The sequence below is a fragment of the Ranitomeya imitator genome, chromosome 7, assembly GCF_032444005.1.
Source record: "Ranitomeya imitator isolate aRanImi1 chromosome 7, aRanImi1.pri, whole genome shotgun sequence".
In the NCBI taxonomy this organism is placed as follows: domain Eukaryota; kingdom Metazoa; phylum Chordata; class Amphibia; order Anura; family Dendrobatidae; genus Ranitomeya; species Ranitomeya imitator.
Window position 1 is genome coordinate 180514756 of NC_091288.1, and position 27048 is coordinate 180541803.

The 27048-nt window shown below is 44.5% G+C and overlaps 1 protein-coding gene across 1 annotated transcript in view; it reads left to right on the forward strand.

Moving 5' to 3' along the window:
• The window catches only part of LOC138645088 (uromodulin-like), a 42293-nt gene that overhangs the window by 6750 nt on the left and 8495 nt on the right, over nt 1–27048 (forward strand). Inside the window, exons 5-16 of the mRNA XM_069734135.1 lie at nt 11982–12220; nt 13713–13835; nt 14964–15141; nt 15221–15358; nt 16623–16637; nt 16765–17565; nt 18379–18483; nt 19433–19641; nt 21604–21761; nt 21988–22233; nt 24553–24715; nt 24834–24912. Coding sequence (XP_069590236.1) covers nt 11982–12220; nt 13713–13835; nt 14964–15141; nt 15221–15358; nt 16623–16637; nt 16765–17565; nt 18379–18483; nt 19433–19641; nt 21604–21761; nt 21988–22233; nt 24553–24715; nt 24834–24912 — 2454 coding nt within the window. The remainder of the gene's footprint in view (nt 1–11981; nt 12221–13712; nt 13836–14963; nt 15142–15220; nt 15359–16622; nt 16638–16764; nt 17566–18378; nt 18484–19432; nt 19642–21603; nt 21762–21987; nt 22234–24552; nt 24716–24833; nt 24913–27048) is intronic.

Sequence of the window (27048 nt, forward strand, 5' to 3'; positions counted from 1 at the left end):
ATCTCAATTCCAGCCAATTCTGCGTTGAAAAAGTAAAACAGTGCTCCTTCCCTTCTGAGCTTTCCCGTGCACTCAAACAGGGGTTTACCCCAACATATGGGGTATCAGCGTACTCAGGACAAATTGGACAACAACTTCTGGGGTCCAATTTCTCTTGTTACCCTTGGGAAAAAAATTGGGGGGCTAAAAAACCATTTTTGTGGGAAAAAAATATTTTTTATTTTCACGGCTCTGCGTTATAAACTGTAGTGAAATACCTGGGGGTTCAAAGTTCTCACAACACATCTAGATAAGTTCCCTGGGGGGGTCTAGTTTCTAATATGTGGTCACTTGTGGGGGGGTTTCTACTGTTTAGGTACATCAGTGGCTCTGCAAATGCAACATGACGCCTGCAGACCTATCCATCTAAGTCTGCATTCCAAATGGCGCTCCTTCACTTCCGAGCTCTGCCATGCGCCCAAACGGTTGTTCCCCCCCCCCACATATGGGGTATCAGCGTACTCAGGACAAATTGCACAACAACCTTTGGGGTCCAACTTCTCCTGTTGCCCTTGGGAAAATACAAAACTGGGGGCTAAAATATAATTTTTGTGGGAAAAAAAATAATTTTTATTTTCATGGCTCTGCGTTATAAACTGTAGTGAAACACTTGGGGGTTCAAAGCTCTCACAACACATCTAGATAAGATCCTTAGGGGGTCTACTTTCCAAAATGGTGTCACTTGTGGGGGGTTTCAATGTTTAGGCACATTAGGGGGCTCTCCAAATGCAACATGGCGTCTGTTAGGTCTCGAGTTCCCGCTTCTGCACAGGGGGAATCTCGAGCCATCTCCGCTGCGGTCTCCCATTCTTATCCAGCCGCGTGGAGTCTGCTCAGCAGGGACGTCGGTCCCAGCGTCTTGCTCAGTCTCACTCTGTACAGAAAGTTACTGCTGCTTCTTCAGCTTCTGCCATTAAAGCCAGTGCTGGTCAGCAGCGAGCGGACTTCTCTGGGACTAAGTCCTTGTCTGCACACACTGAGCATGCCCAGGGCAAGATCTCCCGTTGGAGATTGAGAGTCATGTGCTCAGGCCCTGCAGCACATTCCATTGGTCCTCTTGGCAGGTCTTGGAAGGGCAAAGTTTCTGTGGCCACTTCCTGTGCTGCAACTATATAAACTGCGCATGACCGCACGGCCATGAGCTAGTGTACATTTGCTTACGTGTGTTTGTTGTGAGTACAAGTCGTCCTTGGATACCCCTTCCCTATTGAATGTCTGTTCGCGGAAGGTGTATGGTTGCTATCTAGCGCCCGACTTATCCTACAGCACTAATCACACATTACAGAGTCCAGTTGCTGTGACCGCCAGTACGGCGCCGTGCACTTCCTCTGTGCTTTCCTTACCCAAGCCTGGGTGGTTAGTGGCGTTCGTCAGTGCGGCACCGCATGCACTCTTGTGCCCTAATATTGTTATTGAGCTTCCTTACACACCCAGTTGCGGTGTCGTGCCAGCAAGGGTCTAATCGGACTTCAATCCTAGTTGGGGTTGAGTTCGCTGACTACTTGCTCGCCCTCTATGTGCGGTACCGCGATCCTGTGACGCAACAGGATCGCTTCCTTCACGCTGGGTGAAGTTTAACCCACGTGTGTATACTTATGAGTACCGCCATATAGTCCGTCATTACTTGGCAGCAGGTTCCATCTCTGCACGGTGGACCCCGGGCTGCGAACGCACCATACTCTATCTGTCTTATTATTTGGTGCGTTCCGCTAGCCCTAACATTACACTAGCTCCAGGGTCTGGCTAGTAATGACGGACAAACAGCAATCCTTGCGGTATATCCAGCAGCTGGAGGGTAGGTTGGCGGCTCCTGAGAGCGCAACCTCAGCTGTGGATGTTACCGCAGTTGCTGTACAGGCTGCTAGCGTGGCTGCAGCAACCCTGTCCATTGCCACCCCTGCTCCGACATTTTCTCGCCTCCCGCTGCCAGAAAAATTTTCTGGTGATAGCAAATTTTGTAGGGGATTTGTGAGTCAGTGCTCTATTCACCTCGAGCTCCTGGCTGCACGTTTTCCCACAGAGCGGGCTAAGGTGGGATTTATAGTGTCTCTCTTGTCGGACAGGGCGTTGGAATGGGCTACGCCGCTGTGGGAGCGTGGCGATCATGTGGTGCAGAGTGCTCCGCTGTTTCTGAGCACTCTGAAACAGGTCTTTTTAGGACCTCAAGTCACCCATGATACTGCGCTCCAACTGCTGGCATTAACTCAGGGTGAGTCCTTGGTCAGTCATTTTGCCGTTCAATTCCGCACTTTAGCTTCTGAGCTGGATTGGTCGGATAAAGCTCTTATCCCCATATTTTGGAGGGGCCTGGCTGACCACGTTAAGGACGCTCTGGCCACTAGGGAGATTCCTGCCACACTGGAGGAGTTAATAACTGTCTCCACTCGAATTGACCTCCGTTTTAACGAGCGGAGGTTAGAGCGAGCCCAGTGTAGGCAGAGGTTTCGGCTGGCTCCTACCGTCGCCAAACCTCTGGAATCTCCGGTCCTGGTTCCTGAGTCACATGAGGCCAGGGAAGTGTCACAAGCGGGATCTAAGTCCCGGACCGCTTGTGCACTCAAGGTCTGTCATGTTTGCCAGCAGTCAGGACATCTAGCCACCAGATGTCCTCAGCGGTCGAGGAAACGTCAGCATCTAGTGGTAGTCGGTGGAGGTACACTAGACACGGCGACGTTTGCCTCTAAATTGTCCTTTAAGGGGACAATTACTATAGGCTCATTCTCCCACTCGGTAGAGCTCCGCGTGGATTCTGGGGCGGAGGGCAATTTTATGTCTTCTGCCTTCGCCCAACGTCACGCAATACCCCTGGTTATGCTAGCTCAACCAGTAACGGTACGAGTGGTGAATGGGTCGACACTGCCCTCACAGAAAACACACCAGACCATCCCTTTTACTCTGTCAATGTCGCCATCTCATCAGGAGATTATATCTCTGCTCGTCATTCCTGAGGGAATTGATGAGGTCCTGTTGGGAATACCTTGGCTACGGTACCACTCTCCTCATATCGAGTGGTCCTCTGGCAGAATCCTGGGATGGGGTGAATCTTGTGGGGGTAGGTGTCAGAGGGAGTGCGTTCAGGTTGCTACTACAGAGGTACCCGCAGATCTTTCCTCTCTCCCCAAGCAGTATTGGTCTTATGCAGACGTGTTCTCCAAATAGGCGGCGGAGATCCTTCTGCCCAGGGGTGGATTAAGGGTAGCCAGGGCCCCGGGCTGTTCAGACACTGTGGGCCCCCCCCGGTCATGTGACGGGGGTCATGTGACGGGGGTCATGTGACGGGGGTCATGTGACGGGGGTCATGTGACGGGGGTCATGATATACCCGAACCAGATTATTCCAGAAAAATGGCCGGGCCCTACTCTACTGTAACCTATTAAATATTTGTTAGAATCTGCAATACAATTTAGGTATATTTTGACCAATAATATCACATACAAGGAACAAATACCACCGCACCGTGACCAGACCACAAATTACAACCACAGTGATCGAATAATATCACATACAAGGATCAAATACCACCGCGCCATGACCAGACCACAAATTACAACCACAGTGATCGAATAATATCACATACAAGGATCAAATACCACCGCGCCATGACCAGACCACAAATTACAACCACAGTGATCGAATAATATCACATACAAGGGACAAATACCACAACACCATTTCCAGACCACATATTACCACCACATAGTGACTGAATACTACAATACTGATCAGTAAAAAACAACAACACAATACTATCACCATAAGTGCCAGTATTCACAGGAGATCTGTACTTAGTATGCAGTGTCTGTGTAGAGGTAATACAGAGATCACTGGTGGTATTATACACAGGAGCTCAATATAGTATACATTGTATAGTGTCAGTGTATAGGTAACACTGACTCACCAGTGACGTCTCTGGGTGAAGTCCTTCATCTTTCAGCCAGCACAGACCGCCATCATTTCTTCCAGCCAGGACTCGTTTCTGCAGGAAATAACACAGTTATCTCGAGCTCCGCTTGCAGAACACATTACTTAATTTTCACAACTTCTACATTACACCACATGAAGAAAAAAAGGTGATATAGTGTCACTCTGCACAGTAACAGGACCGCCCCCCATTTAAAACAGTATACTCAAAAAATAAAATAAATACATCACTGCAGTAATAATATCCCTAAATTAGCCCCTATGGTAATAATATTCCACATTCTGGCCCCGTGTGTCTCATTCCTGGCTCCAGCCATATGTTCTCGCATCCTGCCCTCATGAGTATCCATTCTACCCCATATGATCTCCACATCCTGCCCCATATGTCTCCATCGTATCCATCCTGCCACATGATCCAATCCTGCCCCATGTCTTTAATTCTGCCCCGTGTCTCCAATCATGCCCCGTGTCTACATTCTGCCCATGCCTCCAGTCCTGCCCCCATTGTGTCCAGCAATCTGCCCCAGTATGTCCAGCATATTGCCCCAGTGTCCAGCAATCTGCCCCAGTGTCTCCAGCATATTGCCCCCAGTGTGTCCAGCATTGCCCCCAGACAGTGTGTCCAGCAATCTGCCCCAGTGCGTCCAGCATTGCCCCCAGACAGTGTGTCCAGAATATTACCACCAGTGTCCAGAAATCTGCCCCAGTAAGTCCAGCATTTCCCCCAGTGTCTCCAGCATTGCCCCAGTGTCCTCCAGCTCCAGCAATCTGCCCCAATGTCCTCCAGCATTGCCCCAGTGTCCTCCAGCATTGCCCCAGTGTCTTCCAGCAATCTGCCCCAGTGTCATCCAGCAATCTGTCCCAGTGTCATCCAGCAATCTGCCCCAGTGTCATGCAGCATTGCCCCAGTGTCATCCAGCCATCTGCCCGTGTCCTCCAGCATTGCCCCAGTGTCTTCCAGCATTGCCCCAGTGTCCTCCAACAATCTGCCCCAGTGTCTTCCAGCCATCTGCCCCAGTGTCCTCCAGCCATCTGCCCCAGTGTCCTCCAGCCATCTGCCCCAGTGTCCTCCAGCATTGCCCCAGTGTCCTCCAGCATTGCCCCAGTGTCCTCCAGCCATCTGCCCCAGTGTCCTCCAGCCATCTGCCCCAGTGTCCTCCAGCCATCTGCCCCAGTGTCCTCCAGCATTGCCCCAGTGTCCTCCAGCATTGCCCCAGTGTCCTCCAGCATTGCCCCAGTGTCCTCCAGCCATCTGCCCCAGTGTCCTCCAGCATTGCCCCAGTGTCCTCCAGCCATCTGCCCCAGTGTCCTCCAGCATTGCCCCAGTGTCCTCCTGCCATCTGCCCCAGTGTCCTCCAGCCATCTGCCCCAGTGTCCTCCAGCATTGCCCTCAGTGTGTCCAGTCCACCGTTGTAAAAAAAAAAACAAAAAAAAAACAAAGTCTCCTCACCTGTCCTCGCTCCAGCGCCGCGGTGAGCTCCCTCCAACAGAGCACACTCGCCGGCGACTGACAATGACGTCAGACGCCGGCGCCGTGTGCGCCTGCGGCCGACATCAGCCGCCAGCCTCCAATTGGCTGGCGGCTGGTGTTAACTATTGACGTGCGGGCGCGTGCCCGCACGTCAATAGGAAACCGCCGCAGGCAGCGCCGGAAGGGGCCCGGTGAGCAGATGAGAAGGGGCCCGATGCGGGCCCCCTCTCTCTGCCCACCGGCTACGGCAGGGGGCCGGGGGCGGGCACATAAATGCCGGCGGCGGCCGCCGGCAGCGGCATTCGAATAACAGATGATCAGAGGGTCAACAGTGCGGTAGCCCAGGGCCCCCCCAGACCACTGGGCCCTGGGCTACCGCCCATATTGACCCTCTGATAATCCGCCCCTGCTTCTGCCCCATCGCCCCTATGACTGTCCTATTGATCTCTTGCCTGGTGCTGAGCCTCCCCGGGGTCGAGTCTATCCGCTATCTCTCCCGGAGACGGAGGCAATGTCACAGTACATCCAGGAAAATCTGGCAAAAGGATTCATTAGGAAGTCAGTGTCACCTGCTGGGGCAGGGTTCTTCTTCGTGCAGAAGAAGAATGGGGAATTGCGTCCATGCATAGACTACAGGGGTCTTAATGCCATTACCGTTAAAAATAAGTATCCTTTGCCCTTGATATCTGAGCTCTTCGATAGGCTTCGGGGAGCAAGGGTATTTACTAAACTAGATCTGCGGGGTGCTTACAACCTGATTCGCATCCGTGAGGGGGACGAATGAAAGACGGCTTTTAACACCAGGGATGGGCACTATGAATATCTGGTGATGCCCTTCGGGCTCTGTAATGCCCCAGCCGTTTTCCAAGACTTTGTGAACGATATCTTCCGGGATATGGTTTACACCTCGGTCGTTGTCTATCTGGATGATATTCTCATCTACTCTCCAGATATTGACTCCCACCGGAGAGATGTTTGCAAAGTCTTCGACCTCCTACGGGCAAACTCCCTCTATGCCAAGTTGGAGAAGTGTATGTTTGAGCAGGAGTCCTTACCTTTCCTAGTCTACATCATCTCTGCCCAGGGATTGGCTATGGATCCTGCCAAACTACAGGCTGTGATGGACTGGCAGGAACCCCATTCTCTTAAAGCGGTGCAGCGCTTTATGGGGTTCATTAATTATTATCGCCAGTTCATTCCGCACTTCTCAACTTTGGTAGCTCCCTTGGTTGCCCTCACCAAGAAGGGGGCGAATCCCAAATTGTGGTCTGAGGAGGTCTCCAAGGCCTTTAACTCTATAAAGTCACACTTCGCTAGCGCTCCCATCCTACATCGCCCCGATGTTGATAAGCCATTTATCATGGAGGTGGATGCCTCTTCTGTTGGTGCTGGAGCAGTCCTCTTCCAAAAGGATGCTCAAGGTCGGAAGCATCCTTGCTTCTTTTTCTCCAAGACCTTCTCACCAGCAGAGAGGAATTATTCCATCAGGGACAGGGAGTTGCTAGCCATGAAGTTGGCTTTCTCGGAGTGGAGACATCTCTTGGAGGGAGCACGTTTTCCCTTCCAAGTCTTCACAGACCATAAAAATTTGGTGTACCTGCAGACAGCCCAGCGGTTGAATTCTCGCCAGGCCAGATGGTCCTTATTCTTCTCCCGGTTTCATTTCACCCTCCATTTTCTTTCTGGGGAGAAGAACATTCGGGCTGACGCTCTCTCTCGCTCCGTTGTGTCATCTGCGGAGGAGGAGGAGGAGCCTCGGCTTATTGTCCCCACCGAGAGCTTGAGAACTGTGGCCCCGGTTTCGCTAGAGTCTGTGCCTCCGGGCAAGACTTTTGTACCATCCAGTTTGCGACCGGAAGTTCTCTCTTGGGCACACTCGTCCAGGGTGGGTGGACATTTTGGTACCAAAAGGACATCTGAGTTACTGGCGAGGACATACTGGTGGCCGCATATGGCTCGTGATGTCGCAGAGTATGTTCGGGCGTGTGTCTCTTGCGCCAAGAACAAGACTCCTCGGCAACGGCCAGCTGGTTTGCTTTATCCTCTGCCGGTGGCGGACAGGCCCTGGGAGATGGTCGGGATGGACTTTGTGGTGGGCTTACCCAAGTCTCGTAACTGCACAATTATCTGGGTGATCACCGACCATTTTTCCAAAATGGTGCACTTGGTGCCTCTTCCACGGCTACCTTCTGCACGGGCGTTGCCTATCTTGTTCGTCAAGCATATCTTTCGCCTACACGGTATGCCAGACAAAATTGTTAGTGACCGGGGTCCTCAGTTTGCGTCTCGATTCTGGAGAGAGCTTTGTCGTCTACTCAGTATTGAGTTGAATCTCTCTTCGGCATATCATCCCGAGACGAATGGCTTGGTAGAGAGGGCCAACCAGACCTTGGTCACATATTTACGACATTTTGTTTATGCCAGGCAGGATGACTGGGCATCCCTGCTACCGTGGGCAGAGTTTGCACTTAACAATGCCGTAGCCGACTCCACCGGTCAGACTTCATTCCTCCTAAATTACGGCCAGCATCCGCGTGTTCCTGTGCCCATGCCTGTGTCTTCTGCTAACTCCAGGGTGGCAGACTGGGCTGTGGAGGCACGGGACATTTGGGACCGCACGCAGGATGCCATTCGGGCCTCCAAGGAGAGAATGAGGTCCTCCGCCGATGTTCATCGGCGCCCCGCTCCGACCTTTGCTCCTGGCAACTTGGTGTGGCTCTCCGCCCGTAACATCAGGCTGCGAGTTGAGTCCACTAAGTTTGCTCCTCGCTACTTGGGTCCCTTCAAGGTTCTCGAACAGGTTAATCCTGTGGTCTACCGTTTGGCTCTTCCTCCACGCTTGGGTATCACCGACACCTTTCATGTGTCCCTCTTGAAACCCGTATACATGTCCCGGTTTTCCGAGTCATCTGCCGGGACATCGGGTTCGTCTACGGACGATTACGAGGTGAACGCTATTTTGGGGTGCAAGGTGGTACGCGGCAAAAAGTTCTACCTGGTGGATTGGAAGGGTTATGGCCCAGAGGACAGGTCATGGGAGCCTGCTGAAAACATTCGGGCCCCACAGCTCATTGCTGCCTTCGAGCGTAGCGAGGCCCAAGGAGGGGGGGGCCCTAGGAGGGGGGGTAATGTTAGGTCTCGAGTTCCCGCTTTTGCACAGGGGGAATCTCGAGCCATCTCCGCTGCGGTCTCCCATTCTTATCCAGCCGCAGTGGAGTCTGCTCAGCAGGGACGTCGGTCCCAGCGTCTTGCTCAGTCTCACTCTGTACAGAGAGTTACTGCTGCTTCTTCAGCTTCTGCCATTAAAGCCAGTGCTGGTAAGCAGCGAGCAGACTTCTCTGGGACTAAGTCCTTGTCTGCACACACTGAGCATGCCCAGGGCAAGATCTCCCGTTGGAGATCGAGGGTCATGTGCTCAGGCCCTGCAGCACATTCCATTGGTCCTCTTGGCAGGTCTTGGAAGGGCAACGTTTCTGTGGCCACTTCCTGTGCTGCAACTATATAAACTGCGCATGACCGCACGGCCATGCGCTAGTGTACATTTGCTTACGTGTGTTTGTTGTGAGTGCAAGTCGTCCTTGGATACCCCTTCCCTATTGAATGTCTGTTCGCGGAAGGTGTATGGTTGCTATCTAGCGCCCGACTTATCCTACAGCACTAATCACACATTACAGCGTCCAGTTGCTGTGACCGCCAGTACGGCGCCGTGCACTTCCTCTGTGCTTTCCTTACCCAAGCCTGGGTGGTTAGTGGCGTTCGTCAGTGCGGCACCGCATGCACTCTTGTGCCCTAATATTGTTATTGAGCTTCCTTACACACCCAGTTGCGGTGTCGTGCCAGCAAGGGTCTAATCAGACTTCAATCCTAGTTGGGGTTGAGTTCGCTGACTACTTGCTCGCCCTCTATGTGCGGTACCGCGATCCTGTGACGCAACAGGATCACTTCCTTCACGCTGGGTGAAGTTTAACCCACGTGTGTATACTTATGAGTACCGCCATATAGTCCGTCATTACTTGGCAGCAGGTTCCATCTCTGCACGGTGGACCCCGGGCTGCGAACGCACCATACTCTATCTGTCTTATTATTTGGTGCGTTCCGCTAGCCCTAACAGCGTCCCATTTCAATTCCAGACAATTTTGCATTGAAAAGTCAAACAGCGCTCCTTCCCTTCCGAGATCTGCCATGCGCCCAAACAGTGGTTTACCCTCACATATGGGGTATCAGTGTACTCAGGACAAATTGGTCAACAATGTTTGGGGTACAATTTCTTCTGGTAACCTTGGAAAAATAAACCATTGGGGACGAAAAGTTCATTTTTGTGAAAAAATATAATTTTTTATTTTTTTGGCTCTACATTATAAACTTCTGTGAAGCACTTGATGGGTCAAAGTGCTCACCACACATCTAGATAAGTTTCTTAGGGGGTCTACTTTCCAAAATAGTTTCACTTCTGGGGGGTATCAATGTTTAGGCACATTAGTGGCTCTCTAAACGCAACATGGCGTCCCATCTCAATTCCAGCCAATTTTGCATTGAAAAGTCAAATGGAGCTCCTTCCCTTCCAATCTCTGCCATGCGCCCAAACAGTGGTTTACCCCCACATATGGGGTATTGGCGTACTCAGAACAAATTGTACAACAACTTTTGGGGTCCATTTTCTCCTGTTACTCTTGGTAAAATAAAAGAAAACAAAAAAAAGTTAAATGTTCATTTTTTTAAACATTCCAAAAATTCCTGTGAAACACCTGAAGGGTTAATAAACTTCCTGAATGTTGTTTTGAGCACCTTGAGGGGTGCAGTTTTTAGAATGGTGACACACTTGGTTATTTTCTATCATATAGACCCCTCAAAATGACTTGAAATGTGATGTGGTCCCTAGAAAAAATGGTGTTGTAAAAATGAGAAATTGCTGGTCAACATTTAACCCTTATAACTCCCTAATAAAAAAAAAAATTTTGGTTCCAAAATTGTGCTGATGTAAAGTAGATATGTGGAAAATGTTACTTATTAAGTATTTTGTGTGACATATCTCTGTGATTTAAGGGCATAAAAATTCAAATTTGGAAAATTGCAAAATTTCTAAATTTTTGCCAAATTTCCATTTTTTTTTTTACAAATTAATGCAGGAATTATCAAAGAAATTTTACCACTATCATGAAGTACAATATGTCTTGAGAAAACCATGTCAGAATCACCATTATCCGTTGAAGCGTTCCAGAGTTACAACCTCATAAAGGGACAGTGGTCAGAATTGTAAAAATTGGCCTGGTCATCAACGTGCAAACCACCCTCGGGGCTTAAGGGGTTAAAATGATACCTATGATGAAGAAATCTATTTGGTGGTTTTTGTGTAACCTTTGCATGAAGTTTTCATTTAATGATATTTTCGATCATCGGGGTGGGCTTGTGGGCAGGGTCTTTTCTCATTGCACTGGTGACTTATTCATCGTCCTGCTTGAATGACAGGTCATTTATCCATCAGTCTTCTATTTCAACATTGTGCCGTCACAGCACTTGTTGTGTGTGTTGGTGCCGGTGCATGCATAGTCACATCTCCAAGTTATCCCCCTTGCTCTTAATCTGCGCATGCGCCGTCCACTGCCTTCACTATAGCTAGACGTTGTGAGCAGCAGAGATATAGGTCTCCTCTCCAGCGTGCTCACTCTCTGGTCCTCTGTATACAGTGTATGGGCTGTAGAGAAGACATGCATCGGCACTGCTCAAAACATCTAGCTAGTGAAGGCAGTGGACGGCACATGCGCAGATTAAGAACAAGGAGGATAACTTGGACCTATGACCATGCATGCACCACAACACCAATTATTTTGACACAATGGGGGTTTTTTAGAGGCCAAGACCACCGCAATTATAGTGCCGATGTGATTTTTAAAATAGGAGGCAGATCACCAATAGATCAGACCTGTCATTCAATCAGGAGGATGAATTAGGGACCAGAGCACAAAGAAAACACAAGTCATTGTTTCCAGAACCCTTGGTGTATAGTCATAAACCACCAAACTAGTATTGAGCATCTGTAGAGCTCCCAGTCCTATCTGTTTTCGTACAATATTTCTTTAAGTGACAAATGACCATTAAATTGATCCTGTAACATTGTGCATGGAGTCCGATCTGTTGACAGCACAGTATAAAGAAGGCGAAGCTGAGAACAAGGATAGATCATTTTTTTTCTTTTTAATTTTGGTCTAAATTGTATTTTATTCATTGAAATCCCTGGTGTTTGTATATATAGGAGTCCAGTGGGCGGTCCTCCTCAGAGATTGACAGCTATGTGCCGGCACTGTTATACAGGGAAGACTGTCAATCTGTGAATAGAACCGCCCACTGGAATCCTATTCATACAAAACACACATGGTAATTCAATGAATATTATTGGGAAACTTTTCATAGGAGATATATATTTATCTCCAGCCTACTGATCAGATAGCAATTTCCAATCACATGTTCCCTTTAATTATGACAGAGACCATCTTGTAAGAAGCTGGGAAACTTCTTTAATAATATTAATTATTTTTCCTCATTTGTGTTGCAGCTGTAGGGCCGGTGAGGATAACATCGTCCAAGAATGAGTTTAATTATTTTTTCAACAGTCTGGTGGCCAACGGAGGTGGTGATTGTCCAGAGTTGGCAATGCGGGGGCTTCAACTGGCATTGCAAAACTCCCCACCCAACTCTTTCATTCTGGTACTAACAGATGCGTCTGCTTTGGATTACTGGGAAACGGCCCTGGTAAACAATATCTACTCACTAATAGCATCAACGCAATCCCAGGTATGAAAAATAGAGTTATTGGAATAATAATATAGTTATCAGATGTTGATGATAATGAAATTAACGGATCATTATAAATAAAAAAATTACAATCCCTCCTTAGATAGATTTGTATTCGGTTATGTGCAGTAAGGGATGTTCAAAATTACCCGCAGTGTTACTTGCATATGCTTTTCTTTCCCTTTTAAAGGGAATCACATATTGAACATGGTATCTGATCTGCAGGTGGGATGCTATAGAGTAGGAGGAGCTTATATACATTTTTAGGCTACCACTATGCAGGAGTCCAGTGGGCGGTCCTATTTAGTGATTGACAATCTTCCCTGTATGAATGTTCATGAAGATTTCTGTCAATTACTGAGTAGGACTGCCAAGTGTAATGCTATGCATACAAACTCTTACACTCTGTTGTCGGATTACATGGGGCCAGGGGCTCCTTCCCTGTCCCTAATGTTAGGGGTGCTTTAGCTATACCTGCTCTCAGGTTTACTTCTGATGGTGAAGAGGTCCACATAACTTGCTGAACTCCTCAATAAGCTCTATATCTGTCCCCTTCCCCACCCAGGGAAGTGGGGAATAATAATGTATGTATATACACAAACCAGACTAACAAGGGATGACATACAGGGATAAATGAAAATACCAATCAAACAAATATGCACTCATAGACAAAAGAGAGGAACATTGGGGAGAAAAGGAAGGAAAACTAAATAGGAAAAGATGAGAATTTGCACAAAGTCGAAACACTAAGCAACAGTTACAGATCAGCACTCCAAACAACTCTACCAACAACCAACACCTCCACTCCACACCAGGCATTACAAGAATGCACTTCTGACATAAACCTGTACCATTTAATATAAAGGATAAATGCTTCTATTCAATGATGGAGTGCGTGAAATCAGATGCTGCTTTCTTCTGTCCACTCTCTGTAGTGGTAAAACTGTGACACAAACACTAGCGATTGCAATAAATAAATGCAAGTTATGCAATATTTCTTTTTCCAACAAAGCTATATTTATTTCTGCTCAGCTTCTCCTTTATTCTGTGCTGTCCACAGATCGGACAGCATGTATAATAGGGCAGGTTCCTTTAATATTGATTTTACCCTAGGTAGGCAGACTGTACCTAGTATGAGGCGGTGCTGTGTGCTCTGATGAATCCGTGTACTCCCCCAATTATTCGTCTCACAGCATGAGCACAGCCCTACTTATTTCAGTTGCAATACCACATTTACAGGAGTGTTTTTGTTTCTAGTAGATATCTTCTTTGTTTTTCTAATTTAGTGCAAGCCGTGGTGAGAAAAGGAAAGTGCAACCTAACCATGCATGGCTGGGCATGGATTGCCTTTGTTGCCAAGTGATCCCTGTCCATAGGTGGCAAATATATTTGAAGATCATATTTTTTAGACGTTGAGGAAATGAGTAAAATCAGTTACAAAGAATAGAATCTTTAATGGATAATTTAACTTTATTATTATATTTCCTTTCAGGTTTTCTTCCTTATAACCGGCCTCTGCGGAAGCATATATGATGCAGATTTCCTTATCTATCGAGATATCGCTGCTGCCAGCTTCGGACATGTTTTTCAAGTTTCCCTTTCAGACCTGAATAAAGTAAATGACTTTTTATAAGTTATATTCTGTATAGATCATGTGTTGTATTCTACATTCCCTTAAAAGTTATCAGTCCTGATCAGTCATTTCCTTTGCCTTTCATTTTTCATTTTACATTTTCATTTTACGATTTCATTTTTCATTTCCTTTGTTTTACGCCTTGATTTGTTTACACTTTCTGAGCCTTCTTTATATGCGCTCGCCTGTTTTTTTTTGTTCTTTTTTGCTTTGTTGGCAGACTTTCATATATTTTTGCCGGATTTATCAATTGCGACTTTTTATAAAGTTTCACAATTTGATGCACCGCCACTCCAGTTTCCCCTGGATGTAATTTTGAGTATGGCAGTATTTGGGGGCATTTTTGCTCATTTTGGAAAACGTATGACTTGGGGCACCATTTCCATGAGTATTGATTTTTGCTGTTGATTTGTCAGCACCATACAGGGAGAAGTACATGCACTCAGAGAAAAGTACATACATACATGATTCATCAGCACACTGCGATTAATAAATACATGAACTCCACTATTGCTGTAAAAGTTAATAAAGTAGAGTACTTAGTGTTTTTTGATCAAAGGGCACAAAAGCCATCCAACCGTATCAAGGTATACCTAAACATGGATGCTCCCTATCACTTATGTCCTACCTCATTAACTTGAGGAAGACTCATTTAGAGTCGAAACGTTGCGGCCTGTTTCTTGCAATGGACTATTGTATTGGATGGCTGCACTACACCCTTTTTCTATACATGAGTTTCGGGCATATTGTTCTACATTTTGGATTTTTGGCTGCCTGGCTTCTCTCGTTTGGACAGGATTACGCAGTGCTGCTTTTTTATATGTTTACTAATGTGCTACCTCTTCATGTGCCAAACCAGGCCCCATCTGAATTGTGGAAGTGAAAGGAAACCAAACCAGTCATTGCTCACAATTATATTCTTGTCTGGGGAAGATGGGTGGGTAAGGATGATGAACCCGGTAGGGCGCCACCAATGTTTTTTTTTTGGTGTTATTTTATCTGAGATGTGGACAACCCATTTAAGAAAAATCCTTCCGGTCTTATGCCCAACCTGGTTTGGTGGAGCTGCCTGTTATAAACACTTTGAACTATAATGTTCTTCATTTTCAGGTCTTTAAATACTTGGACTTCACACTTTCAAGGCCGTCAAACAGCTCGGTGCGGCTCTTCTCTGGGGAGTATAGCGAAGGATATAATTCTACAAACTTTGCCGTAGAAGACAATTATACGGCCCTAGTGATAACCACAGATGGGGTGATCTATTCCATACAAGTATTGGGGCCTGACTGTAGGTACCATAATTATGGACATAATACGAACCTCACTCACTTGATGTATAGTTACATATCTATTTCTCTTTTCTGTAGCTCTTGAACTTCCACTAAAACAGATAGTATCAGAACTTTGGGGCTCAATGTATTTGCTGAAAAACCCAGGAAATGGAGTATGGACCATAGTGATATATGCAGGAAGTCGATATTCTTTACGAGTGGAGGGGTTCACAGGTAATTTACTATTGGCAATCGTTGTCTATTCAAACTTTAACAACCGGTGTAAAATCTGGGGTGCCGGATGCCTGCTGTGTCGTCGATCCATGCATAGAAATGATTCCTATCTCAGTATTTAACAATTACATTATACCAAGAAAAGTAGAGAGAATATTGATCTTTGCCTATATATTATTTTGCAATTTTACATTCTACAGCAGATGTGTCATTAGAATCATATGACCTTTTGCTCCCAAAAAGTTGAAAAACAAGAAAAAAGGAGCATATTTGTTTTTGCGCAAAATTCATTTTAAAGAATTTGGCACAAAAAAATAACACGCGACAAAAACGAAAATTTACTCAAAAAAAGCAAATTATGAATTAGGGCTTTTTTTTCAGAAACAACACCACTATTGTTCATTGTCTGCTGCCTTATTAAAGTTAATATTGTATTGTCCCACACAAGGGCTGCACTGTAAGGGTATGTGCACACAACGTCTTTTTCAGACAGATGAACCTGCTGAGTTTTTCAGGAGGAATATGCCTCAGGATATGCCAGCTTTTTTTTTCCTGAAGCGTCCTTTTAGCATCATCTAGTTACTTTTTTGAGCATTTTTTAATGTTTTTGACTGCAGATTTTTGTTGTGCTTTTTGAGCATTTTTTACTCGTGTTTTTTGGACTTTTTTAACGTCACTGAACAATGAAGGCATTGCTGCCAGTTTTTACATAAAAAACGCTTGTAAAATGCTAAAAAAAAGATGCCTGAAAGATTTGTCTAAACGGACGTGTTTTTAGCTTTCATATTGACTTATATTAAAAATATAAAATATAGAGCACCTACAGTGCCTGAAAAATGGTCGGATCACTTTTTTTTAATCACTAGAAAACCTGAAGTGGCTAAAAGACGCTCAAAAGCCTGAAAATATGAACAGCAAGTTGTGTTTGCATTGAAATGCATTTGTTTATTATTTTTAGCATCCATGTTATTCTTTTTCAGGTGGTTTTCAGAGCGAAATCCACATGAAAAAGTCGATCCGTGCACAAATCCTTTGGATAAAACCTTGAAGTTTTTCTTTCTAAGGGTTTGTATACTGGAGGCTAGACATGGTTGGCCTTTCACTCTTCGTACGTGCACTCTTTGTGCTCTTTCAGATGTAGTTGGAAGGTTTTATTTGCCATTTATACAGATATAGACTGGGAAGTCCATACAATTACCAAGAACGTGCTCACTTTTCTTAATATGACCAGCTTATTTAACATTATTCTTTTGTTCTTTTTCAGCTGTGAATATTTCATGTAAGTATCCTATTAATTTAACATGGTGGGGGAGGGGAGAATTATAGGAGGAGATGGGTATTCTAGATATTACTTTTTGGTGTATACCTATAGATTAAAATTAATGCTTAATTTCTTTTTGTAACAGCTGCAGAGAATTGTTCCAAATGTCACCCATATGCTACATGTGAAGAATATTTTGGCTACGTGCAATGTAACTGCAAGGATGGATTCATTGGAGATGGTTTCTCCTGTTCGGACGTAGATGAATGTGCCTACTCTTGGTCAAATAATTGCTCATATGGCATATGCCAAAATACCTTTGGCTCCTACATTTGTGTTTGTGCAAGTGGTTTCAACTACAGCTCAATGGGCTACTGTGTTGATATAGATGAATGTGCCAGTCCTGAACTAAACCGTTGTCATTCTTCTGCATCATGTATTAACTACTACGGCTCCTATTCCTGTGTTTGCCAGTACGGGTATTTTGGTGATGGTTTCCATTGCGAAGTTGACGAATGCAAAAATGGAGTTTGCGGCCTGGGGACTGAGTGCATAAAATCTTTCGGGTCTTACCGCTGCTCTGATCCATGTTCAAACCACACTGTTCTTGATGAGCCCTGGAGAAGTACATCCAATATGTACGATTACCGGTATAACTGTGACTATTACAAACACGGATGGTATCGCTTTATTGGGAGTGGGGGAGTTCGCATGCCAGAAAGTTGTGCCCCAGAATTTGGTTGTGGTACCCATGCCGGAGTATGGTTGAATGGCAAACATCCAATGCTAAGTGATGGTGAGGTGACTCGCACAGTTTGTGCTAGCTGGAGTGGATCCTGCTGTTTATGGTCATCAACGGTCCAGATAATAGCCTGTCCTGGAGGATACCATGTATATAAACTGGAAGGAACCCCAAGTAACGCATGCTCCTTGTCCTATTGCACAGGTATTTAGTTTTAAGTACATTACTAACTGTAATAAAAAGCCTAAAAATTCTGATTGAATACACATGGGATTGTAAGATGACCTTCTCACATTGGTGAGATAATGGTTACATTGCCACCAGCACCACCTCTCTATGGAATGCCCCTAACAGTCTCGGAAATGGCCTCCAATTCCCCCTGAAACACCAGCAAGCCAATTCTCCCAAAGGCCAGGAGTTCCGGGAAATCTGGGACAGACAGTAGGCAACTATGGTTACTGCTGATTTTATTGCCCTAGTTTTCATTCTTGGAATGCTGTTATAAATATAAAGAATTCTGCATATTGATGCCCTAAATAGACCAGTCCTTATAGGGACTAGCCCAAACAAACTCGGCTATTTATTAACAAAAGAAGAGCTGTTGTCGAGCAGACTTTGTATTAGATGAAAAGATAGGTCTACTTTTTCTTCAAGACACAGAGCTCCACTTTTATCCATAGGCTATGTCTGACATTGATTGATGTTGATCTATTTTACTGGGATCATGTATCATTACCTACATTATTGTGTGAATAGTAACAAATAAGCGCCATAACTTATATTTATTTTGCTAATGCGAATCATTGTAATTTCTAAACATATAAGATTTAATGCTAAAGGACATTCCACAGTCATTGATATATCGTTGGCCTACCTGATAATAACACACCGCTGCCCAGAGCTCAACGGCTCTACCAGGATTCAGACACCGGTTATCATGTCATCTCATAGTCAACAGTCACCAATCACCAACCTGATGACTTGGTTGATGCAGAATATTCCTTTTCTTATTTTCAGATCCTTCCACAACAAATAATACAAAGACCTGTGCCGCAGATGAAGATTGGAAAATGAAAGATGGCGTTTATGGATGTCACTGCAAAAGCCAATATGAAGTCGCTGGTATGTTTGATATAGAGTAGTCGGAGGATGGGAAAACACCAAGTCTTTCATAGTAATTGACACAATAACACAAAGCCTCCTAGAAAAATCCCAAAATTTAAAAGGTTATTCAAATATTAATGTTTTAAAAGACGTGAATCTAATGATTTACTCCTTATGAAAATTCCCCATTCAACATTAACGAGCTGGAACGACATTGTCAAGGACCATTATTTAATGTCACGACAAGCCAACCAATATCCCAATAGCAGGAAACCATTCAGTGTACCTTTCCTGTAATATGGACTTTCAAAGAGCATATATTCCACTAGCAATACAAAAGCAGTATGACCAAAGGAAAGATCATAGTAGAGTGAGAGGTGGCTGGTATAAGCCATTGAAAAAAAAATAATTCCCAAATATTTTTTTTTTTTACCGAAAAGGAATATACATTTATTAAAATATTTTTAAACCTCAAAATTGGACAAATTATACAAACAACACTTATATAGCTCGGTTGATGGAAATATAAAAAGTTAGAATATAATCTGTAAACTGTATCTAGAAATTGCGGAATTGAAAATTCCCATTCATCTCGTAAAAAAACAAATCCTTATTCAGTGACATCAGTGAAAAAATAATGTCTTTAGGAATGTGCTAATAAAAAAGACATAATTAATAATTTTTCTGGTACTTTATATTGATGACTTATCTTTATGATTGGTCATCAGTATAGAGTTTGGAATGACGTAACTCTCAGTACCACGCCGATCAGCTATAACTTACAGTGGTGACATGTTGTAAATAGTGTATGGAGCGGAACATCATGGCTCCACACAAAATGCCTCCAAGTCTAGATGACTTTAGGTTATTATCATGTTTGATTAATGAGCATCATTATGGCCTTGACCTAAATACCTTTCATGGCTGAACGTAAAATAATTAACATTTTTTGTACCTCATATTGCAGCTCTTGCAGACATCCGTCCTGAGCTGACCTGTGATGTCTACGACATGAGAGCTTCCTTTCATAAATGTCAGCTGACGAGCCAGAACATCAATGCTACTAATATTAACCTGAGAAATGCTGGCTGTTTTGGAATTCATGATGATTCGAGCACAAACACATTTACGGTATCATCCACACTTCAAGCAGGAGTATGCGGACTTCAGATAACGGTATGTGACAAACTTTGATTATTATATTCTTTCCACACATTGAGCAGATGGCTCATATTGTATTTTACATGCTTAAAAAGTGCCATGCATTACCCAGCGCTTTACAGACTTCATCATCGCTCTCGCCTCTGGGGCTCACAAGATAAAATTCTGTCACAGTTGCACTTTTTGTGGAAGCCAGGCAGTCGTTAATAATTCCATGGGCAGGTTTAACACAAGCCACTCCATTTACCAGATCCTAAGGGTTGACCTGGCCTTCACCATTTAACTTCTGTATGGCCATCTGAACTTACACAGGATCCCCTGAGCTGGGGCCATGGAATCACCTGCTGACAGGGGGAGCAAACTGGCAACCAGAAAATAGGTAATGCAGGGTCAATACAAAGAATTCACTTTGGGGACAAAATCTAAAGACAAGCAGGGGGTCAAAAAACAAGAGGAGGTCAGAAGACATCAGTAGATAGAACAAGAGCAAGGATTAGGATTATTGTCCAGAAAAGATGAACTCATTGACTGGCAGTAGAAGTCAGAGGTTCAGGAGTTTAATTTGCTGATAGCGTCTTCCAGGGCTCTTAGGAAGGAATAATAAAACCAGACAAGAATGAACCTCATATCTCCCTGATTAAGCAGCACCATAGTGCCAGGAATAAAACCGGACTGTCAAAGCTGCATATCATTTTTTTTTACGCCATGAGATTTTCAGTTAAAGAGAAAGTTTCTAGAATTCGGCTTACAGCTAGTAAAAATTAAAGAAATACACAGGCATTTGATTACCAGATTACCAACCCTGTCCAAAGAAATTAGAACCATTAGTTTAATCTTTAGACTTCATGGACGTAGGCATTCTATATGATTTAGAAAATATGATTGATTGGTTCAGGCCACCTGCTTCCATTGCTCTGTAGGTCAATTCAAATCTTTGCTTGCCTATTGTAGGCCATTTCAGCATTGAACAGAGGTCACCAAAGGTACGCTGTCCATTCTGGTGCTATGCTCCCCCATGCATAGCAGCATTGAGTGTCCAGATAGCTTTCTATCATAGCCATTAGCCAGAATCAACTTTTCCAAAATTTGTGCTATAGTAGTTATTTTGAGAAATTGTAACAGACGGGCTAGCCTTCCCACACACACTTTGGGTATCCATGAAGTTGTTGAAAGTTCATCAGTTGTGTTTCCTTGGATCACTTTTGGTAGGTACTAACCACTGCATATGTGGAACAGCCCACAAGACTTGCTGGTTTCGGAACTTTCTGATCCAGTTGTCTAGCCATCACAATTTTGTCATTGTTGAAATTACTATTCTGGTCTATTCTTCTTGAAGAACTAATGACTTTCCAATATTTCACACTCCTTATGAGTGCCATTGTAGTGGTATAATCCAAGTTATTTTCTTTACTTGTGTATGGTGGTATTATTATGTCTGGTTAATGGAACATAATATGAGCCATCACAAAATATTGTTCCTAAAAATTATATTCTCCTCTGCTCATCCGTTGTCTGGTCGGCAGAGCAGCCTCTTCTCTTCCTGAGGTGCATCTCTGGGCCTATTCACCTTAGGCTGAGATTTTCAGGAGGAAGAGGTCTAGAGTGAGAAAGCCAAGAGATGTGGCTGGTGGTGGGCGAAAGGGGAGGCAGCTTTGAAGGCCGGACAGTGGCCAGTGATCATAGGAGGGGCTGAACAGGTGAGTATTATTTTTCTGTTTGTTTTTAACATCTTACCTTTATTTTGCTCTGGAATCTGAGGAAACAACATTACATAATTAGGGCCATTCATTTCGCAAAGAAAAACTTCACTGCAATTCCAAATTTCCGAGAAAATCTGCAAGATTTGGCGAATTTGAATTTAGTCAGGTCCGCTTATCTCTGGTTGATATGTATGTCTATGTGGTACTTTACTGCTTAGTAAGTCTCTGGTACACTTCATGGAATGTACAAAGTCTTTTTTATCTTATATCTATTTAGAAAAATGCAACTCATGCAATTTACGAGAACACATTGTATCTTACGATGGAATCTTCTGGTATAATTGTCAGAGATGAAGAACTGACTGTGAGAATATATTGTGCGTACGCACTGGACATGATGATCAGTCTGAATTTAGCAGTGAATCCAATATTTAGGTAAATCATTTATTTACCTCTTTCCTACATATACGTGGTGTGGTCTCTTTGTCGCATGTAAAAAAGGTCACAAGACTGGAGTTTCTCTATGAACCTTGTTATTTAACATCTATTGGCTAAATGTTTGTCAGTGTGACAGATACTTTACCTGATTTTTTAAATATTGCTTTTTTGCACTTAGACACGGTAGAACACTACTTATAAATAAGTCTTTTCATATCTACAGCTCAACGAATATCACTGTTGGAGGGACGGGAAAATTCACAGCATACATGGCTCTTTATCAAGACAGCAGCTATATTACTCCATATGAAGGATCACAAGTTGTGCTTCCCGTTAAGTCAATGATGTATGTTGGTGTCTTCGTTCAGGGAGGAGACTATTCTCAGTACAGTCTTGTAATGAAGAACTGTTATGCAACACCTTCAGCAAACCCAGATGATCCCTTGAAGTATGACATCATTAAAGACAGGTACAGACCAATAGTCTCTCAGCTAGTAAGTTCTGAAACTGATTTACAAAGGATTATTTTTATATTACCTGATATAATATTAATGCTATATCGGGTATTATTAAAATCAGAGGGAAAAAAAGCTGGAAAAGTAAATGGTATATAATATAACCAGCGAGAAAGTAGACCCCCAAAATACAGATTTTAATAATTATTTTTTAAATTAACAATGCTCTAAAAAAAAACACATTCCGAAGTTTAAAAATTATAGAGGTGTAATTATCCATAAGTGGAGCATATCGGACCCATGAAAAATATTTTGGTAGGACATTGGGGGAGGGGGGTGGGAACTAATAATTCCCTATAATTTTCTAAAAACTACGCCTACGGTGCTGCGGAGGTTGGCATCCTAACAATTACAATATGGCAAGTGTGTATAAAAAGAGCATGTTAGAGAAGCAGAGCCTCTCAGAAACGAAGATTGTCAGAGGTTCCCCAATTTGTGATCAACTGCATCTAAGAACTGCGGAATTATTTTAAAAAAAATTTCCTCAACATAAGATTGTAAAGACTTTGAACAGCCTACCTTTTACAGTACACAATAGCATTGAAAGGTTAATAAATTCTGTAGAAATTAATGTGCAGAAGGATAAGGCCGAAGGTCAGTATTGGATGTTTGTGTTCTTCAGGTCCTCAGGCGGCACTGCACTAAAAATTTTCATGATTCAGTTAAGCAAATCACTGCATGGACTCAAGAATACTTCCAGAAATCATTATCTGTGAAAACAGTTCACTTTGTAATCAAGATATGCAACTTAAAGTACTATCATCCAAAAAAGAAGCCATATAACTGTAACGCACTATGTAGGAAAGACTGAGTGTAACATGAAGGGAAAAGGGGAAGGGAACCCAACACTTGAGAAGGGGGGAGTGGAGACCCCTAAGCAGAGCTAACACCACCCTTGTCTGCCCTAACGTCCCTATATAGGTTCTGCACCTATCGCCGAGCATGATACCTAAACCCTGCCTGACAATATCAGTAAGCCCTGCATAGGGAAGGACAGGATAATCACTATTCAATCCCCACAACAACTAAAAACAGTTAGGATACACAAACAAGGGGAATACTTAGCTTGAGTAGACTCAGAGAGAAACACAGACATCCTCCAAACAACAAAGAGGTAGATAGCCGACTGCTATAGCTAAGAGCCTCAACAGGGAAATGGAAATGGAAATATCACTGGCAACTCCCAGCAGCAAGCTGGGAGTTATAAACACCCTGGTCCAGGTGTGCCAACTAGAGCCAGGAGAGGGTTGCCACTGGGTCATAGCGTCGAAGGACCAGGAAAAAGTCTGCAAAGCAAACTGCTGAGACCGTCTGCAGTGAGATGCAGAGCGATGGTCTGCAGCCTTTGACACACCTGTGATAGTCCCATCCCTTCTACAAGGGGTCTCAAGGACACTCAAGACAAGGTTTCTCAGGATAAGAGGTGTGGAATGAACGAACCAACTTGAGGGCGTTCACGTCTGATGCAGAAACCCACATCCTTTCCTCTGGACCATAACCCTTCCAGTGCACCAAGTATTGTAGGGAACGACTTTGGAGGCGAGAATCTACAATCCTCAAATTTTGAAATGAACGATGTTGGAGGCAAGACTCTGCAATCCTCAAATTTGGAAACTCTGGGTTTCCGTCAACTATTATTAGGGGAGGTGTTAAGGGTGAGGGCTCAACGGGTTACACATATCTCTTGAGCAAAGACCTGTGTAAAACGTTGCTGGTGCATGTTAAATCACTCTTTAAGGTATTGAGAGCGGGATTTAACTGATTAGCAGTTTTGAATGGAGCTCCGCTCCACCCATGGCTGTTAAAGGCACATCATAGTTGATTAAATCAGCTGTCATGTGTGGGGAAAGATGCAGGCTCTGGCACTGAGACACAACATACGACGTACAAATACGTCATGGGTCGTGAAAGGGTTAAATGGTCTTGCGACATTACTTAGGAAAGAAGCTCAATACACGTGTGTGCAAATATAGTGTACGGTTTGGCTTTTATCCTAAGTCATGTGGTAAGGCCCTTTAAAGAGTCGATAATGACTTTTAGGATTGCTACTTCCTGTGGTTTGTGCTAGGGTTCCCATCCTATTACTTTCTGAATGTTTACATTCTCAGGGGAACATTGCATGGCCTATAAGTCTCCCTGTTTTCATGTAGTGTTCTCCACAAGCAGAATCTTCACCTCTTAGAATTATTTAGGCATGTAAAAACTTCATACTGATTTTTGTAGATGTTGACTGCATTACTGTAACTTGCGTTTATATTATTTTTTCTCTGTAGCTGTCCTAACAAACAGGACTCCACAATCACTGTACTAGAAAATGGCGTCTCAAGAAAAGGTCGCCTGTCTCTGCAAGTGTTTAAATTTGTTGGCAATTATAACTCTTTCTACGTTCACTGCGCTGTCAGTCTGTGCGACGTCACTGCTGGATCCTGCGCCCCTGTAAGTACGGCTGTGCATTTTGGTGCTTTTTTACGTTATGTTGCTTTATATCAGTTTATATTTTGTAAAGTTTTACAAAGTACAATTTTCTTACAATGATATCATTGCTTTATTGCAGTCGTGTTCAGGAATTTCGTCCCGAAGTGCAACAACTGAACAAAGCTATATGCTAAACGTTGGTCCAATAGGTATTAAGGGTAAGAATCCTGTTTATCTACAGTATATATATTTTCACAGACTTAATGCATTTAGACCAAATACAATTGTGCAGTGATATCCATTCTAATTATGCTCTCCAGTATTAGAAATAAACCAATAATGACAAGAATAATAACCATATATTTGCTTATAACGGGTTTCCCGGGACTGATGTATTGATGTCTTATCCGTAGAATAGGTCATCAATATGAGGCTGGTGGGGGTCCAACATCCAGCACTTGCACTGATTATCTGAAATTTTCTCCTGTAGGGAGATGGACATATTGCCCTGTTCCCCCTTGAAGACACCAATGTTATTGTGATATGTCATATTTAATGATGTGTGAAGGTTGATGTATTGTAATGTTTTGCACTGTACTGCGAGAAAGCTGAGTTCTGCCTAGCAACAGACAATGAGTAGGGACAGTTAGAGTTAATGTTTGGGATCAGCCCATAGTGGGAGGGGATAGTGCAAGGGACCGATACAGATTTCCTGCTAGCATATTAGAAAGCGAGCAGAGTGTGCAGACAAAGGACCTAAGGTCTAGTGTGAGCAGTGCCGCATGCATTGGGGGTTCTGTGGCAAGAGAGAAAGGAGATCGGGACCGCGATAGCGTGATTTTGAGGAACAGATGGAGAGAGGTAAAGATTGCAGAGAGAAGGTGAGTTTCGTTTGGTCCTTCATAATCCAAGGTCTTACACTAGTCAGATCACAACTGTGTACAGAAGATCTGGTGATAACCGATGGGCAGATATGGCCTTGTGATGACTGGTTGAAGACTTTTTATGGGGTGTGTGTGGAGAATGTATAGGGTTATGGAGATCTGCAGAACAATTCTGTATTTTCAGGTAGCCTTCATTATTACCATCTTTGGTTGTGACGTTCATATAAATTTCATATTAGAAAAAGCAATTTAGAAAAAATTCTTGGAATGTTTATCCAGTCTGATCCCCATTTGGAATTGGGGGGACACATTGTTAGGAGTCGAGTTTCATCTGCTGCACAGGGGGAATCTCGATCCGTCTCCGCTGCGGTCTCCCATTCTCCTCCAGCCGCAGTGGAGCCTGCTCAGCAGGGACGTCGATCCCAGCGTCTCGCTCAGTCTGACTCTGTGAGAAGAGTTACTGCTGCTTCTCCAGCTTCTGCCTGTAAAGCCTATACTGGTCAGCAGCGAGTGGACTTCTCTGGGACTAAGTCCTTGTCTGCGCACACTGAGCATGCCCAGGGCAAGATCTGCCGTTGGAGATCGAGGGTCATGTGCTCAGACTCTGCAGCGCATTCTATTGGTCCTCTTGGCAGGTCTTGGAAGGGCAAAGTTTCTGTGGCCGCTTCCTGTTCTGCAACTATATAAACTGCGCATGACCGCACGGCCATGCGCTAGTGTACAATTTAATACGTGTGTTTGTTGTGAGTGCAAGTCGTTCTTTAAATACCCCTACCCTATTGTATGATTGTTCGCGTATGGAGTATGGCTGCTATCTAGCGCCCGACTTATCACTCAACGTGTCACACACGTGTCAGCGTCTACTGCTGTGACCGCCAGTGCGGTGCCACGCGCCAGTGTGCGCTTCCTGACCCACGTCTGGGTGCTTAGTGGTGCCTGCCAGCACGGCACAGTTCGCACTTCGGTGCCTTAATTATATAATTCCTTTCACACCCAGTAGCGGTGTAGTGCCAGCAAGGGTCTAATCGGACTACAATCCCTGTTGGGGTTTAGTTCGCTGACCACTTGCTCGCGCTCTATGTGCGGTACCGCGGTCCTGTGACGCAACAGGATCGCTTTCTTCACGCTGGGTGAGGTTTAACCCACGCGTGTATACTTTTGAATACCGCCATATTGTCTGTCATTTCCTAGCAGCAGGTTTCACCTGCACGGTGGACCCCGGACTGCGAACGCATCTATATCATCTCTCTTGGTGCGTTCCGCCAGTCCTAACATTACACTAGCGCCAGGGTCTGGCTAGTGATGACAGACAAACAGCAATCTCTGCGGCATATCCAGCAGCTGGAGGGTAGGTTGGCGGCTCTCGAGAGCGCGACCTCAGCTGTGGATGTTACTGCAGTAGCTGTACAGGCTGCCAGCGTGGCTGCAGCTACTATGTCCATTGCCACCCTTGTTCCGACATTATCTCGC